This window comes from Talpa occidentalis, unplaced genomic scaffold, assembly GCF_014898055.3.
Source record: "Talpa occidentalis isolate TD23 unplaced genomic scaffold, MPIMG_talOcc4v2.1 talOcc4.10, whole genome shotgun sequence".
In the NCBI taxonomy this organism is placed as follows: Eukaryota; Metazoa; Chordata; class Mammalia; order Eulipotyphla; family Talpidae; genus Talpa; species Talpa occidentalis.
Genome location: NW_023600993.1, coordinates 30514085 through 30529928, shown reverse-complemented (window position 1 = coordinate 30529928; position 15844 = coordinate 30514085). Strand labels below are relative to the sequence as shown.

Below are 15844 nucleotides of genomic sequence, written 5' to 3'. Positions count from 1 at the left end.
AAGGGACAAAGTTAAAAGGAATCCAGAAGCTCCTCATTTTTTTTCTAAATTCCATGATGTCAAGCAGATGCATATTGGTTTTTACTGGTTGTTAGAAAGTCTGTATTGATACATAGTCTCTGCTAATCATGTAAGCAACAGATTTAAATTGTCTTTTTGCTTCTTGTTTTGCCCAGAATCTATTTTCTCCACTTTCAAATCCTACTTGTTATGGTTTATCAATCTTCAAAATGTTCTCCCTAAAAATACGAATTGGGAAAAAAATAAGGATTTCTCAATAAATGAAAAATATTCATATGGTTCCTAATATTATCTCTAAGTTAACTCTAGACCAGTTTCCAGGTGATCTTTCCCCAAAACTGGACTTGGTAGAGACTTGAGTCATTGGTGGAATAATAACGACAACAAATGTAGTAATAACAGCTATTCCTAATTATTACCGTTTCCTATGACTTGCATAACTTCTTTGCTCCCTGAACAGCTATCCCTAGGGAGCCTGCTCTGCGCCGGATAGCAAAGTGGTCACAGACCCAACAGTTTTTTGTGTTTTGAAGTGTTGAAAAGAGCCTTGCAGGACAACTTGTAATACACAAAACCAACTATCTATTGTATTCCAATTTCCTGTCCAGTTTACTATCGTTTTTTCCTAAGTATCACTTTGGTTGCTTTTCACATACTTTTATGTATATATTGCTTTTGCAGTCAATCCATTCTAAATGCTTCTAAAGGATTTCTTCTTAAGTCATAAATGATTTAGAAATGCATGGTGTTTTTAGTCCCCCAAAATCAATATATTTGGGGCTTTGTTTTTTATTTTATATATTTGCTGTCTTTTCTACTATTGATTTCTCATGTTAGTCAATTGCCATTAAAGAAAATGGTCTGTATGATATCCATTATTGGGGATTTGCTTAGGTTGCCTTTGAGTCTGTCATATAATACATCTTTATATCTGTTCCATGGATGCTTGAAAGGAGTATGAATTCTGAGTGGAGCATTTTATATAGCTCTCTGTTAATAAACAGTGCTTTTCAGACCTTCTTTCTACTTTCAGGTATGGTGTGTATGTCTGTACGTTGTCACTTACTTTTCAGAAGAGTGTTAAAATCTGCTTACTGAGGTTCCTCGATTCCTCCTTCCTGTTGTATACCTCAGTCCTTACCATCAACCAGGTACAGCAAACCTGGGCAGTGGAGGCCTGACCCTGGTCAGCTGGTGCTGTGACTCCGCCTTTGCCTTGCAGGGTGCTTGAAGATGAGATTGAGCAGCTTCGAGATCAGCTCAGGGAAACAGTGGATGAGAATGGGCGATTGTATAAGTTACTGAAAGAAAGGGACTTTGAAATCAAACACCTCAAAAAGAAAATAGAAGAGGACAGATTTGCCTTCACAGGTCAGTCCTCCATCGCTGCAGCAGCCCCTGCCCCAGGGCCCAGGTTGGCTCACGATCTGCCATTGAGCCCACCTGACAGGGCAGAAGGCAGGTGTCCAAGGGCCAGCTATGGTTACACTCATCCAGACCAGTCTGGAATGAGGGAGAGGGGCTAGGAGGAGAGCAGGCCAAGGGAGCCAGCACACGAGGAAATGAGAGCGCAAGAGCACCAGGAACTGGGGGCAGCAGGCGGGCATTCAGGCAGAGCAGGTGACCCAGCTGGCCTCGCGACATGGGGCCTCCATGATGTCCACAGCCTGCTCGGTGGACCAGCAGAGTCCATCCTCTCTTGGTCCCCCTTTTTCCCAAAATAACCTAATAAAGGGACAAGGGAGCCAAATGTCCACCTTGATGCTCATGATGCTTGTCTCCCTTTGATAGCCCTTCGATGCAGGTCTGTGCCAACCTCAGCCTCCTGATGTGTCCTCTAGCTGGCCTGGCCAGCAGCAGCAAGGCTGGCTGCCTTGATTGGAAAGCCATCGGGTACCTTTGTTTCCCTTCCACCAGCTGCCTTTCTGTCTTGTTCTGAGTGGCCCCATAGTCATGTTAAAAAGTCGGCCTGAGAAGGTATCTGCCACTGTCCTGCTGTAGCAACCTTGCAGGCCATCTGACAAACCTGCCCTCCAGACAGGACGAGGGCCTCCCGGGCTATACTGTCAGCCAGTGGCCAAGCGGAGCTGGCTCCCACCTTCTGCACGGCCCCTCTCCAGGCGACGTCCCCCATGTCCATCCCACCAGACACCTCTTCTGGAGCCTCCTGTCCTTTCCCACTGCGCCCCAGCAACTCTGGCCTCCTTGATGTGCCTCCGACACTCCATGCAGCGCCACGGCTTTGAAAGCCCCAGCGCCGTTGGTGGTGCGGCGTAAATTTGAGGTGTGGGCCTATGTTTTTAATTGACACCACCATTTCGTTTTAGGGACGGCCGGTGTAGCTGGGGATGTGATTGCCACCAAAATTGTTGAGCTGTCTAAAAGGAACCGGGTGCTGATGGCGGAATCAGAGGGTGCGAAAACCAGAGTGAAGCAGCTGACCAAACGCATCCAGGAGCTGGAGCGGGAAGTGAGGGGCCTTGGTCATTCCTGCCTCCTGAGGGGACACTCTGGACCCTGGGCCACTCCTTCAGAGAGGAGAAGCCACACTTAGAGGCTTTGGGTCCTTCTGAAGTGTTTGTGGGCCCGTGTGTGCATTGAGGCCCATGGTCTTGTCACATCTGGAGAGGGGCGGAGTGTGGGAACAGAGGGAGCAGAGGGTGTGCGAGGCAGCCTGGTGTCGTGGCTAAGGGTGCTGACCTGGAGGCCGACTACCTGGGTGGGAGCCTCAGCTGGGGCACTGATTCGCCTTATAACTGAGCAAGTTCTAAACTCTTCCTCATTTCCCTCCAGCTGCCACTGGGCAGTAATGATAACGCTCACCCTAAGGCTTTCTGAGGATTAACTGAGGTAACCTTGTAAAATGCTTTGAATAGTAGCCAGCACATGGTAAGGACTAGTAAGGGTTTGTTCAATAAATTAACGGGGTTCCTGCCAATTTGAAGCTCGAGCTAGAAGCATTCCACTAGTCGGTCTCACTTTACTCCATCTTCCCTTTTTGTTGTCCCCTGCCCCCCCACAGTGAATCACAGACCCCTCCAGTTGAGCAGAGCCAGGGCCCCAGCAGCTCATGGTCCCCGAGGAGCTAGAATGGCGTCCATGTGCTGGAGAAGTCTATGTAGCTTCTTCTATGGCTGAAGGGGCTGAGACTGGAAGAGGTTAAGAGGCTTTCTCAAGTCACACAGTGTGTGGTGCCAACTTTCAAATCCAGTTTTGTTGCTTTCCAAAATCCCCTCCATCATTATAGTTGGCAGTGAAACAGAGCTTTATGCTAAACATATTTTTCTGGAACCATCCCAGGCTCTGTGATAGACCATGGGGAAACAAGGTGTCAAAACAGTCATGGTCCTTGCCTTCCCGAGAGATAGCCCTGCACCCAGGGCCTCTCAGAGGAGGGAGGGGGTGTGTACCGTGGAAGGATGAGAAGGGACCAGACGCCAAAAGGTGGATGAAGGGCTCATGCAGAAGGTCCAGCCAGTGCAAAGGCCCTGAGCAGGGAAGATGGCCAGGAAGGAGACTAGTGTGGCCAAGACTGGAATGAGATGAGGCCAAAGAGGTGGGAGGGCACACCATGCCCATCCTTGTCAGACAGGGCATGGTGTTTATGTGAAGAACAGTTGGGAAACCAGGAAAGGGCTGGTGGGCTGGTGGGTAGTGACCTTGGCCTCCAGGCTGTGAGCCATGTGACAGGTTCCTTGTGTCCTGAGCTGTCTCCTTGTCTGTGGCACAAAGCCCACAGTTCCTTTGCTCTCCACCCCCAGACGGTTGCTAGACCTGCAGGGTGCAGACCACGCTGCTGCATGATTGTTTATTACGCCTTCAGCGAACCCCAGGACAGCGCTTATCCTGTGACTGGGGAGTGAGGCAGGCAGACAACCCATTAACCCCGCTCCTATGGCAAAGCAGCTGGCAAAGGAGAGTGCCTCCACTGATGATCCTAAAGCGAACCCAAGGGGAATCCTAAAGTGAACCCAAAGGACAATCTCTGGGGACCAGTAACCACACATCTGACGCAGCCCCAGGGCGCTGGACTCATATGCTGCCATTGCTGGGCAGAGTTAAATATTAAGTTTGAGGTTTGCTTTTTCAGCTGCAGGCAGCGCCAGCCAGATTGCCAGCCAAGGGTGCTACCGAAGCAGGAGGGAAGTCGCCGAAGGCCCAGATGGGAGACAGAACTTTGGTACGACTTCTCTCTGGGGGGGTCTGAGATGCAGGCATCAGCTTGGGCCTCTGCTCCTCCGTGGGAGCATAGTGTCTCTGCCTGGGGTCCTGGCCTGCCCTGCGTGGCTGAGCCAGTGCCCACAGCCAGCAGGGAGCAGTAACTGAGTCTCTGACCTGAAATGGAGGCCTTGAGGTTCAAACTCTGCTTCTGTCCCCAGAGAAGGCTGTCAGGAGTTACCTGAGGGGCCTGAACTCTAGACCCTCAGGACCAGGAGTGATTTTGTCTCCTTAAGGCCAGTCTCGTGCCTGTTTGGTGCTAGGGAGGCAGTGGAGGGGCTCTGCCCTGGGCAGGCCTGACTGCATGTACTTCAGGGCTTACCCTGGCTCCCAGGGACATGGCTAAGCTGCCTCTGGTCTATCCAGAGCATTGAGCACCTCCACGTCCCTGACTGGAGCTTTCCCCGGGGAGAAGCTGCTTGTTCAATCACTTGTTGAGTCTGACAGAATTTTCTGAGCCCTGTGACAAAGGAAGCAAATACAGAGTATCTGTCCACAGGGGAGATATTGAAGGATGGAGGGGGATGGGGCCTTCAGACAGCCCCCAGGCTCTGAATTCACAAAGGGAGCACATCCTTCATCTGAGGCAACCACGAGGTGAAATGCAGGAGGGGATTTCTGAGGTACTTTACTGGAGAAGGTGGATGGAGGAGGGCCTTCCATCACGAACAGTCCAAGTCAAGCTCAAGGCTTGGAAGCACTCACTATTCCTGTTCTGCCTGCTGGCTGGATGTCAGCTGGATAACATTTGCTTGCAACCTAGGACCCAAGAGGGAGAAAGGGTAACTAACATAAGCCAAAAAACAAAAAAAAACAAAAAAACAAACAAAAAAACCAAACAAACCAAAAAACTGGTTTGGTCACCTATGTCACCTATGGAGGGAAACCTTAAATGGCAGCTACAGCAGGAGATTTGACTTTGTCCTGTGACTGCAGGGAGCCTGGGAGGTTTCTGGCTGAAGAATGGGTGATGGGCAGCAGCCTCAATTCATCAGCACCACGTGTTTTCCCCAGGCATCTTCTGAGCAGAGAGGGAACAAAAGTGATGTTCCCCCTCCTTAGACTGTTGGGGCAGCCCAAGCCCGAGCCGCGCTCAGAGGCCTGCAGGCTACAGCGCATTCCAGAGAGGAGCTGAAAGCCTCCCTCTGTGTGGTGCTTGGGGAGGCCTAGTGTGCCAGCATGGGCATTGTCCTCTCCTCGCGGACTGCATTTCTGTCATCTCCTCAAAGAAAACAGACCAGGCTCAGGAGGGGTATGCCCTTGCCCATGTCCCCCACAAGGCCTGTGGAATGTCACTCTGGGCAGAAATAGCTTTCCAGAAATGTCAGGGAGGTACGGCTGGCCCAGCTGTCCAGGAGGGGACGACCAGGCCTGCCAGGGTTGGAGGGGTAACGGCTACTCATCTTCGAGCGCGTGGCCGCTCACCGGAACACCATCTGACCCTCAGCCCCGCCACCAGCTGCCCACCCAAGCCAGGCTACTGAGCGTCACCGCTGTCAGACCTTCAGACGCATTATCCCATCAGCATCATTAGTTCTGTGGAGGCTGTATTACCTACCCCCAGTTTACAGATGGGAACAGCTCGAGAGGGCGTCACCACCTGGGTTCTAGATCCAATTCCAATCTGGGTGCTCTTTCCATGCTCTGGACGAGTCACAACAGTCGTGTCAGACATGCTATAGTCCCACAGTTTCCGCACCTCCACCCGTCAGGGCCGATGAGGGGGTCAAGGCACCGAAATGCTGGTAGGCAAGGGGTGTTGCTGCCCCACCAGGGCAGACTGAAAGCAGCTCGTTAGCAGGAGGAGGCCAGGCTTGTGTTTTTGTTTTAAGTTTTTTGTTTTTTTTTTTCATTTATACGATAGCTGGGGTACAGGCCAGAAGCGCAGGAGGGTGAGAGGAGCACTGCTGAGGGGAGCAGCAGGCGCGACAGGAGAGGTCTGCCGCACCGTGTGGGAATCTCTCTGGCTGGCCGGGAATCGAACCCGGCGTTGCAGAGGCTGCGGACAGCTTCACTGCTGCGCCACCCGGGAGGCCACATTTGTGTTTTATTTGAGTTCCCAGTTTGCAAGGTCTGTTCACATCCGTTATCCTGTCTAGCCTCTTGGTGGCACTGTGAGGAAGTGGAACAGGAAGTATTTGTTACCCTTTCCTGCCTTGAGGGAACCAGATGAGGCCAGAGTTTCTGGACCTGGTGTCCAGCTCTAGTTTCCCTGACCAGTGTTTTTCAGCTGGGTTGGCCAGAGACTCAGTGCTCCTCTCACCCTCCTGTGCTTCTGGCCTTTACCCCAGCTATTGTATAAATGAAAAAAAAAAAATCTTAAAAAAAAAAAATATATAAACCTGGCCTCCTCCTGCTAACGGAACTTTCCAGACCCCCTATAATTGGGTCTATCTTCACACTAGCATTCACAGGAGATTTTGTTTGTTCTCCCAAGAAAGCCACTGTAGCACCCAGCCTGCCCACCAGGTCTGCTGGGGCAGGAGCAGCGGCCTCTGCATCCACCTGGGAGCACGTTTCTGCTGCCCAGATGCCCAGACACCAGCCACAGCTTAAGAAGGAGACTCAGCCAGTGCAGGGGACCATCAGGTTCTGGGCACACTTAGGTCACCCCAGCCAGCCCTGTGCGTAGGTTGTCGTGCCCCCATCTTGGGACCTGGTGGAAGGAGTTTGAGTGGGCTGACCTTGGAGTCCTCAGGAATGTCTCCTGGAGAGAGACAGAGAAACGGCAGCATACTGAGGGAAACTTACATCCAACTAGTTAAAGTCAAGCATAATTTTGAAAATAAAATACATTGCCCTCAGTGTCCCCAGCAAGCACTTTTCATCGCTGCAGCCACTCTTCATACCATAGAAATGGAGTGTTTGGAAACAAAACTGAAACTTTATTTCTGTTCCATAAGCCCATTGTCATGGGCCAGGATGATGATTCTGGGGCGGGGAGAGGCCCTGAGTTAGGAGGGTTGTGGCCCTCTTGTCCAGCTGGCATTGCCTTGTGTGAGTGAACTAGTTCCCTCTTTATTTTGAGTGAAGATGGGTGAGCTGGGATGCCAGTCTCTGAGCATAGCAGTGAGCACCCACACCTAGGAAGTGTCTGGGACTGGTGGAGCCCATGGGCCCCCTCCAGATGCTCTCCCTCTGTGGCCACCGCACGCATCCATACTTGTATAAGCAACACTCTGAGCCCAGGCCTCAGCCCCCTGGGGTGGGCTGCCAGAATTCATGCCCATGCTCCACCTTTCCCTGCCAGGTACCCCTAACCAAGGGGGTCTTAACCCTCTGCCAGCACCTGCTTTGCCTCTAGGGGACTGACACTAGGACCTGCCTCACAGGGCTTTGTGAGCCTTCACTGAGCTGCTCCTGTCACGCACTTGGCACCGTAGCTGGCACATGCCTCGGTCATTGGGGCTAGCATCTTTATTACTGAAGTAACATGTGACCCTCCTCTCCTTCCCAACCAGCCAGAGACCCCGGTGGTGAAGGTCTTGCAGGACAGGCTGGCAGCCACCAACCTGAAAATGAGTGACCTCCGCAACCAGATCCAGGCCATGAAGCAGGAGCTCCGGATGGCCCAGAAGGTACCTCAGGGTCAGAGTTCAGGTCTTCTTTCTGCCCGTGGCTGGGACAATGCCTCCATTCAGGAGCAGCAAGCACTTGGCCTACGTGCACCTTGCTGCTTGCACTGGCTCAGGATCCATGTCCAGTAACCTCCTTCTACCAGCCTTTGATGCAGACCCATCTGGTGAAGAGGTTGCTGGCTGCCCCTGCATACTCACCTTCATGGTGCCCATCCAGCCCTGGACCAAGGAGAACAGTGCTGTCCACTCGGGAGAGTTCTTTCTCCTTTCCTTGTGCTGTGTACACCCCAAAAGATCTTAGGTCTTTCCTTAGTCAGCCACCTTGGACAAGGAAGGCTGCCAAGACCTGCCTCCTGCCCTCTGCCTGCTGTAATATTAAAAAATGAATAGGTTGTTTGTGTTTTAAAGGCCCCTTTCAAAGGCAATACTCAGAATTGGGACACAGGCCCAGCTGGTTCGTTATTTATTTTTATTTACATAGTGAATTCTCTGGCGTTTGTCTTCCCTGCTGGAACCACTCAGGCCAGCCAAGATTTCCAAAACAGTGTTCTATTGTGGAAACAAGCGCCCGAGACTGGGGCTGCTAGACCTAGATCGGGTTTCTGTGGGTTTCTGTGACAGTCTTCAGAGGGCCCAGGGCCTTGAGGTAGGGCCTAAACACAGCCCCTCCCACCCCGACAGCCACATTGGGGTGCCCTTCTAGAATGAGGTGTCCCCAGGTCACATTCAGTTTTGTCTGCCTCCTTGCTGCATTCAACTGGCCTCTGGTCCGTGGCTCTTCCCGAAGGGTGAGGCTGGTGACAGAGTGCTTTGTGCAGCATCCAAAATGACCTACCTCAGTTCTAGGTGACAGGTGAATAAGTTAAGGAAACAGGTATTGGCCAGCTTTGTGGTTCGCCCATCCCAGAATATGTTAAGAGCAGGGGGCCCCATCTGGGCATTGTCAGCATTTTCTTGACTGTTGGCAGCGCTGCCGAGAAATGCTGGGAGTGATCGCTTTGCTGCTTTCCCAGGGAGAACCGCTCTGGAGCTTGGTCAACCGGCCTTTGAGCTGCAGGGAGGGTCGTGAAGGAGGAGGCCAGGCTTCTGGGCGCCCCATGCACCCAGCCCTGTGTCTAGGACTGTGGGGGGACGCGCGCCCCCAACCCTACTGATGACCTTGCCTTTCTCAGGTGCTGGTCAGTGAGGTCGGGGAGGATGTGAATGTTCAGCAGCTCCTGTCCTCGCCGGGGTCCTGGCGGGGCCGAGCTCAGCAAATTCTCGTGTTGCAGAGCAAGGTGAGTACTGAGTCATCAGGCTTCCCTGCCCCTGAGCCATGGAAAGACCCACCCTGACCCCCACTGGAGACACAGGACCCAAAAGGACACACAGGACCCAAGCAAGGCCCGTGGGCTCGCAGGGTGTACTTGCAGGCTGCTGTTGTGCTTCCTCCCCAAGCAGCCTGACTTTAATTTGTTATTTAATGAACAAGCATTTACGTAACACTTACTGCGCGCCAGGCCCTGGTGCTTCACAAAAGCCAAAGCCTTTGATTTATTTTACTCCAGGCATATTTTCCCTAGTTCACGTAAATTTGCATGACTGTTGTATTTGTAGGCTTTTTCCAGTTATGTCCAGATGCTTGTCCTTTTTTAATTACCCAATAAAAAGCCAGCCTAGCCTTGACTCCCTCTTTTGTTCTAAACATCTTGGTCTCCTCTGGAGGCCAAGCGGCAGGACTCCCGAGCCAGGCTGCTTGGATTCACATCCCAGCCCTCCCTTCGGGCCAGTTACTTCACCTCTCAGTGCCTCCGTGCCCTCCCCTGTGTGCTGGGAGGATGACCTCTGCACAGGGACGTCGGGAGCACTGAATGAGTACAATGCTCTGCCCCGCTACTGCCATGCGAAGGTCAGCTGTGGTTATCGCTGCCCCCTTTTCCCTTCAGACCAAGAAACGCAGGAATAAGTGTGTAGCTCCCACTGTTTGCCAAACATGTCGCCTCCATCCCAGGGGAGTTTGGGTTCACAGGTCCTGGGTGACCTGAATCCACATGGCCTCCCTTGGGATCTTTGAAGCCAACAGGGAGAGGGGGGTCTCAAAAAAACTGTTTAATGACCAGTGTCTTAGAGTTCCAGAGGCCTGAGCTTCAGCCTGGTCTTTGCCATTGATCTACAGGTTCTGTAATCGTGGGCAAATCATTTCCTCTCTCTGAGCCTCTGTCTCTTCATGTGTAAAGTGCATGTACCGGTGCCTGCCCTCTAGGGTTATTGTGGGGCTGAATGAAAGAACATTTGTCAAGGACCCAGCACAGTTCCTGGCCATAATACGCACTCGACACGTTATTTATTGCTTTTGTTGTTAAATTGTATAAATAAATGATTGAAACTACTCCTGATTTCTTTCATGTTTCAAGAGTGTAAGAATTACCCCGCTGCACCGCATGAGGGTGCTGACACGTGCTTTCATGGCCAGGCAGCTGCTCTTGTTAGAGAGCCTAGTGAATTTGCCCTGACTCAGGTTTTTCCAACTTTGTTCCATCATTAGTTGTGTTGGCACAGAAACCAGGATTAGGAGGACTTTGGAGTTAGCCACTTTACACCCTGTGTGATAAAGCTTTGATTTGTGGATTGTCATCTACCTGCCTGTCTCCAGTGGCAGCCTCCATGCTGAGGGCTTCACCTGGCCATCTTGGGGTTTCTCCAAGTTGCCTATTGCTAAAACCACCTGTCTAATGTTCAGGGCCCAGCCTATTCCTTGGAGCTCTGACTTGTGCACTAGAGGGGACTCTAAGATCTGTCATTCTCAGAAGCATCTTATGGAGTCACAGGCTGAGCCAAGTCCAGGATACTGATCCTCAGAGCACCGTCATGCAGGGGTGTTCCACATGATGGGCCTGAGGTTCAGAGAAGTTAAGTAACCTGTGCACAGTTACACAGCCAGTGAGGCTTGGAGCTGACCTCTCAGTTTCCAAGCCCCGCTGTCCCCCTGCAGCATCTTCTGCAAGTGTCTGGGAACGGTGGCCCCCTTGAGGAGCCCACCCCATCTTGTCTTAGGTGGTCTGTCAGAGTTCTTCCTGTGCTGAGACTGGCTGTCCCTTCCCTCCCAGGTCTGGGTCTCCCCCCGCACTTCAAGGTGGCCCCTCTGAGTGCAGACTGTTAGGGAATGAGTTTTGCCATCCTCAGGTTCGAGAGCTTGAGAAGCAGCTGGGACAGACCCGGAGCCGGTCTGCAGGCGCGATCAGTGACGAGCTGCCCATCTACCCAGACCCAAGGAAGCTGTCTGCACAAGAGAGAAACCTCCTGAGGATCCGCACGCTGGAAAGGGAAAAACAGGAAAGCTGGGAGGTAACGCGTGCCAGGAAGGCGGTCGGGCTGGGGCACAGGGAGATCAGCACACCCCTGCGCAGGCCTGAGCCCCTCTCCGTGTAGGTGGCAGACTTCTGGGACTGTGGGTCGCCTCTGTCCCTCGTGCCCCGTCAACCCAGTTTGAGCGGCCTGACGGGGTCCTCACGCCGAACCCATTTCATGAACATTGGTTGGGCGGCCCCCTCCCCGCTGCTTCGGACACATTGGCTCTGAAACTCACGATGTCAAAGAAGAGAGGGCCTTGGCCCCAGAGGGGTGATAGGGCTGGACGCACTTAAAGGAGAGTTGCAGGAGGCTGGGCTCAGCGCCAGGGCTGCCTCTCAGCGCTGTGCTGCGGGCGCCAGAAGCCCAGCTACCAGCTCAGGCAACAGAGGGCACTGACTGGCCCCAGGGATAGACAGTCCTAGGGGGCTGTAAGTTGTGGAAGGACGTGGTCCGCATGCATTTGGGGTGGTTACATAGTCAGGCTCGGGGGATAGGTTGGAGGAGGCATGGGAGGCAGATGTAGTTGTCCCTGTGAGACTCGACCGAGGGCCTGGGACTCTGAGGGTTAACTCTATAGGGTGCGCGGATTTGGGACTCAGAGTGGGAGGGATGTGGAGGACTTCTAGTGAGTGTAGAGGGTGTCGAGGTGAGACAGGGGGTAGGATCAAGGGAGATGGGGAGTTGAGATTTTGAAGTGTTGGCTGTGAGTGCAACTGGCTCAGGCTTGTGTGCCACAGGGAACCCCACAGGTTGAAACCGTTGGACTGACTGTACTGCGCAGTGCAGTGGAAGGAGAGGATTCCCCAGGGCCCTCCTCTGCCAGGCACCCCTGAAAGCCTGGAGGATGTGGCCAGCAGAGCAGCAGGGGAGTGCTGGCTGCCTCCCTGCAGCTAGATGCGGCCCTACGGATTCAGCATGATTTAGTATTTTTCATGCCTGGAATTCACTTCGCCAAGGACCTGAAAAAACTTGTTCAATGATAATTAATCCTCAAGACCAAATCAGATGTCACCCTCTGCCCCAGACCCTTCTTGCTCTCTCGGTCACGATCCTGAGGGTTTACCTAGCCTGGGCCTCTGACCTTGCCCCTGACCTTGCTCACTGCATTCCTGCCACACATGTTCTACCCCAGGGCCTTTGCTCTCACCCTCACCTCCTTCAGCCTCTGGCCAGATGTCATCTTTTTAGCGAGGCCTTTCCTGATCATGCCATCATCCCAACCTTTCTCCCCATTTTTTAATTAGGCTTTGTCACCATTTGCCATCATCTGTCTCCCCTACTAGGATGTCAGCTCCTTGGGAAAAAGGACTCTGTTTTGTTCTCTGCTGTATCCCTAGCACCTATAACAGTGCCCAGCACATAGTAGGCCCTCGGGAAGTATCTGGGAAGGAAGGAATGGACGAGAGACTGCAGAGGTGTGAGGTGTGTGTCCTACATGAGTTTCCAGCTTGAGACTTACCAAAGTGAGGTGCAGCCTGGGTGGTGTGCCGGACATGCTGGAGGAGAGGAGGGATGGAGTGGCAGGTGGAACCTCCCTTTTCATTCTAGCTCTTTTGGGGTGAGTTTAAACCCTAGACTAAGTGCTGCTCACCAGAGTGTGGCTTTTCTCCCTTCCCATCTCGGGGGTGGGACACACGAGTCAGCCTGTGCTTTCCTCATGTCTGACGCTGGCCACGCAGGGGCAGCTGCCTGGAGGCCTGCGTTCTTGGCCGAGGGGAGGGGCACTGTCAGCCACTGCTGATGCCTGCCATGTACTGAGGCCAGGGTGGCCGCAGCCTGCCTGATGGCCCCAAGAGACCCAGGCCAGGAGTCCGGGCCCCGGCTCTACTGACTTGCTCTGTGACCTTCAATGAGTCTTCCCGCTTCTCTGGGCCTCCCCAACAAGTAGAGACGAGAGACCAGAGGTGACCGAGCTCCTGCTCAGCCCCGCTGCCCATGACTGTGTGTTTTCGTTACAGAAACTTGTAGGTGAGCGTGATGCCCTGCAGAGAGAGCTTGAGGAACTGAAGAAGAAGTTTGAGGGCGTGAAGTCCCGGAACAAGGTGCTGTCAAATGATGTGAAGACCCTCAGGAGTCAGATGGGCACCCTAGTGGAGAAGGGCCGGCACGATGATGAGCTCATTGATGCCCTCATGGTACGGCCAGCCACTGCAGGGGGGCGAAAGCCAGGGCCTGGTCCCCCAAGGCTGGACCTCCCCCTACCCCAGCCCTAGCCACAATGAGCCCTCACTAGCCCCAGAATGCACCTGCATAACCCAAAAGTCCACAGCCTCCAGATGGACCCCAGGCCAGGGACAGGAACAGCGTGGAAGCTCCCCAAGGGGTGCAGGTTGTGTGGTGCGGGATTGGTGCCAGCTCAAGCTGCTGGGCCTGTGGACCCCAGAGGAGGAAGAAATGGATGAGGGGGAGGAAATGGATGGCCCCTGGCTTACTCTTCATCACGGAATGGAAGGGACAACTGGGTGGGCCAGTACAAATTCTTGCCTGTGAGATACCAGAGAGCTCCTCCCCTTCTGGGCATGGGTGGCGTCCATAGTGGTAGTTCATTATGCTTAGGACAAACCCTTATTATCATGTGTTATAATCTCATTTTGTAGATAGGGAAACTGAGACTCCAAATAGTTAGACAAGTCCCTCAAGACCACACAGTGGAGGTCAAACCAGGTTAACCTGACTGTAAAACCTTACTCGATTAGCAAGTCCTCACTGCTTTCTTTTTTTAAGATTTATTTATTTATTCATACAAGAACTGGGGTACAGGCCAGAGGTGCAGGGAGGGGGTGAGAGAATTCACCAGAGACAGAGTGGGGAACAGAACAGGCAGACTGACTGAAATACACTGCTGAGGGGAGCAGCGGGCAAGTCAGGAGAGTCTGCTGTGCCATGTGGGTTGATCCCTGGCTAGGGATCGAACTCACGCTGCAGTGGCTGCGGATAGCTTCATAGGTTGTGTCTTAACCCCTTGCACCACCAGGGAGGCCCCCTCTCTGCTTTCCTGCCCCTCGTCTGTTCTCACTGGGACCTGAGGCAGCTCAGAGTTTTGGTCTCTGAATTCCAAGTTGTGCCCCATAGCCTCTTCTATATCGCTGACACGGTCCTTCCTGGTGGTCCCCTGGTGGGAAGCTTTTGCCCCAGGACTCTCCTGTGGGACTTCTCAGGGACTAAAGGATCCCTGGCTGGGGATCTAGGTACTGCCTTCAAGGGCAATCTCTCAACAGAGTGGAATAGGATTTCTTTGTATCCAAGTATCTCCCACTGACTAAGGGGCCAACTTCTGAACCACTTTCTGTGCCCTGAGAGCTCCTTGCATGTCCTCGGCCCCATCTCAGGGAGAAGGAAGTTAAGGCCAGGAAAAGGGTGTGGTCCCCACCTGCCTATGGGAACCCACCTGAAGGCAGGCAAGAAGGTGTTCCTCCTGCCTCCCAGGGGAACAGGTCCTATCCCACTGTTAGTTTCCTGCAAGAGCAGGGTGGGCCACTGGGAGCGGGGGAGGCGCGCTTCCCTTGTCCTGTCTTGCCCAGGGCCCATGGCTGACCCTCGCCTGCCCTGCTCTTTGCTCCTCTCAGGACCAGCTGAAGCAGCTACAGGAGATTCTGGGTAGCCTGAGTCTGCAGGAGGAAAAGACTCGAGCATCCCAGCACCGCCTGGACCAGCAGCTCAACAACGAGGCTCAGCGGAGCAGCAGCCTTGTTGCCCAGCTGCAGGCCATGGTGGCTGAGCGGGAGGCCAAAGTGCGGCAGCTGGAGCTGGAGATCGGGCAACTCAGTGTGCAGGTAAGTAGGGCGCTGGCCCGACCGAGCATTCATCTCCAAGCCCGAGCAAGTCCACCCATTCCCAGAGTAGGCTCAGTGGCTCCTTCTTTCCAGGGCATTTGCTCAGGCCCTACCACTTCCTACCTGCCTCTGCTTTGGCCCCCCTGCTTCCTTCTGGCTCCCTGGCTCTTCTGCACAGAACTTTCCTCTCTAAGGTACCAACCTGATGGTCTCCCCACTCTGCATAGAACCTGCCTTTGCTCTATCACCCATCCCCTCCCCCAGTCCTCAAGGGTCCAGGTTCCTGCCAGCTCACCCTCTTTGGCCCTCCCTGTGGTCCTCATCTTCATGATCCAAGATGGTGGTGACAGTGCCAGCCTTTCCATTTGTATTCCAGGCAGCAGGACGGCAGAGGAAAGCCACACTTCCTCATCCAGTTTGCTGAACACCATCTGACTGGCTCTTGCTGCCCCTCCTGCATCTTCTCTCCATCCCTCCCTTTCCCCCACACCCTGGCCAGTGGATGCTGCTTAGCATCTCACAGGCACTGCTTTCTCCTCACTCCAGGCCTGCGCATGCACCTTCTCTCCTCTCCCCCCCACCTCGCCAGCTGCCTTAAGGTCTTGCCTAGTCGCCGGAGCTGCCTGGACGCCCATTCTGTGTCATGTGGTGGTCTCGGGCATGCTCCTGACTCCCTGTGGATACCCGCGCCAGACTTTGTCGCTTTGTATAATCATTTCCCCCTTCTCTCCCGCCATGTCCCCTTGAGGGACATAGGCCTGGGGCCTCAGTGCCTGACACCAGTCACATAGTAGATGCCCACAACACGCTTGTCCAACGAGTAAGCTCCTGGAGATGTACGGCAAGCGCCCAAGCGCACAGTCCGGCCTGCCAGCAGTCAGCACTGTGGGCTCTGTGGCTCCTCCCTGTGGTGCTGGTGCTCGG

At 53.5% G+C, this 15844-nt stretch overlaps 1 protein-coding gene across 6 annotated transcripts in view; it reads left to right on the top strand.

The window, feature by feature from the left end:
* Window positions 1-15844, top strand: part of CCDC13 (coiled-coil domain containing 13) — a 40908-nt gene that overhangs the window by 7669 nt on the left and 17395 nt on the right. For 5 of the 6 annotated variants that reach the window (XM_037526955.2, XM_037526964.2, XM_037526947.2 and 2 more), the window contains exons 3-10: window positions 1244-1392; window positions 2349-2491; window positions 4112-4201; window positions 7701-7817; window positions 8990-9094; window positions 10980-11141; window positions 13106-13282; window positions 14714-14920. In XM_037526955.2, the coding sequence (XP_037382852.1) occupies window positions 1244-1392; window positions 2349-2491; window positions 4112-4201; window positions 7701-7817; window positions 8990-9094; window positions 10980-11141; window positions 13106-13282; window positions 14714-14920 (1150 nt within the window). The remainder of the gene's footprint in view (window positions 1-1243; window positions 1393-2348; window positions 2492-4111; window positions 4202-7700; window positions 7818-8989; window positions 9095-10979; window positions 11142-13105; window positions 13283-14713; window positions 14921-15844) is intronic. The other variant, XM_037526969.2, reaches the window with a different exon arrangement.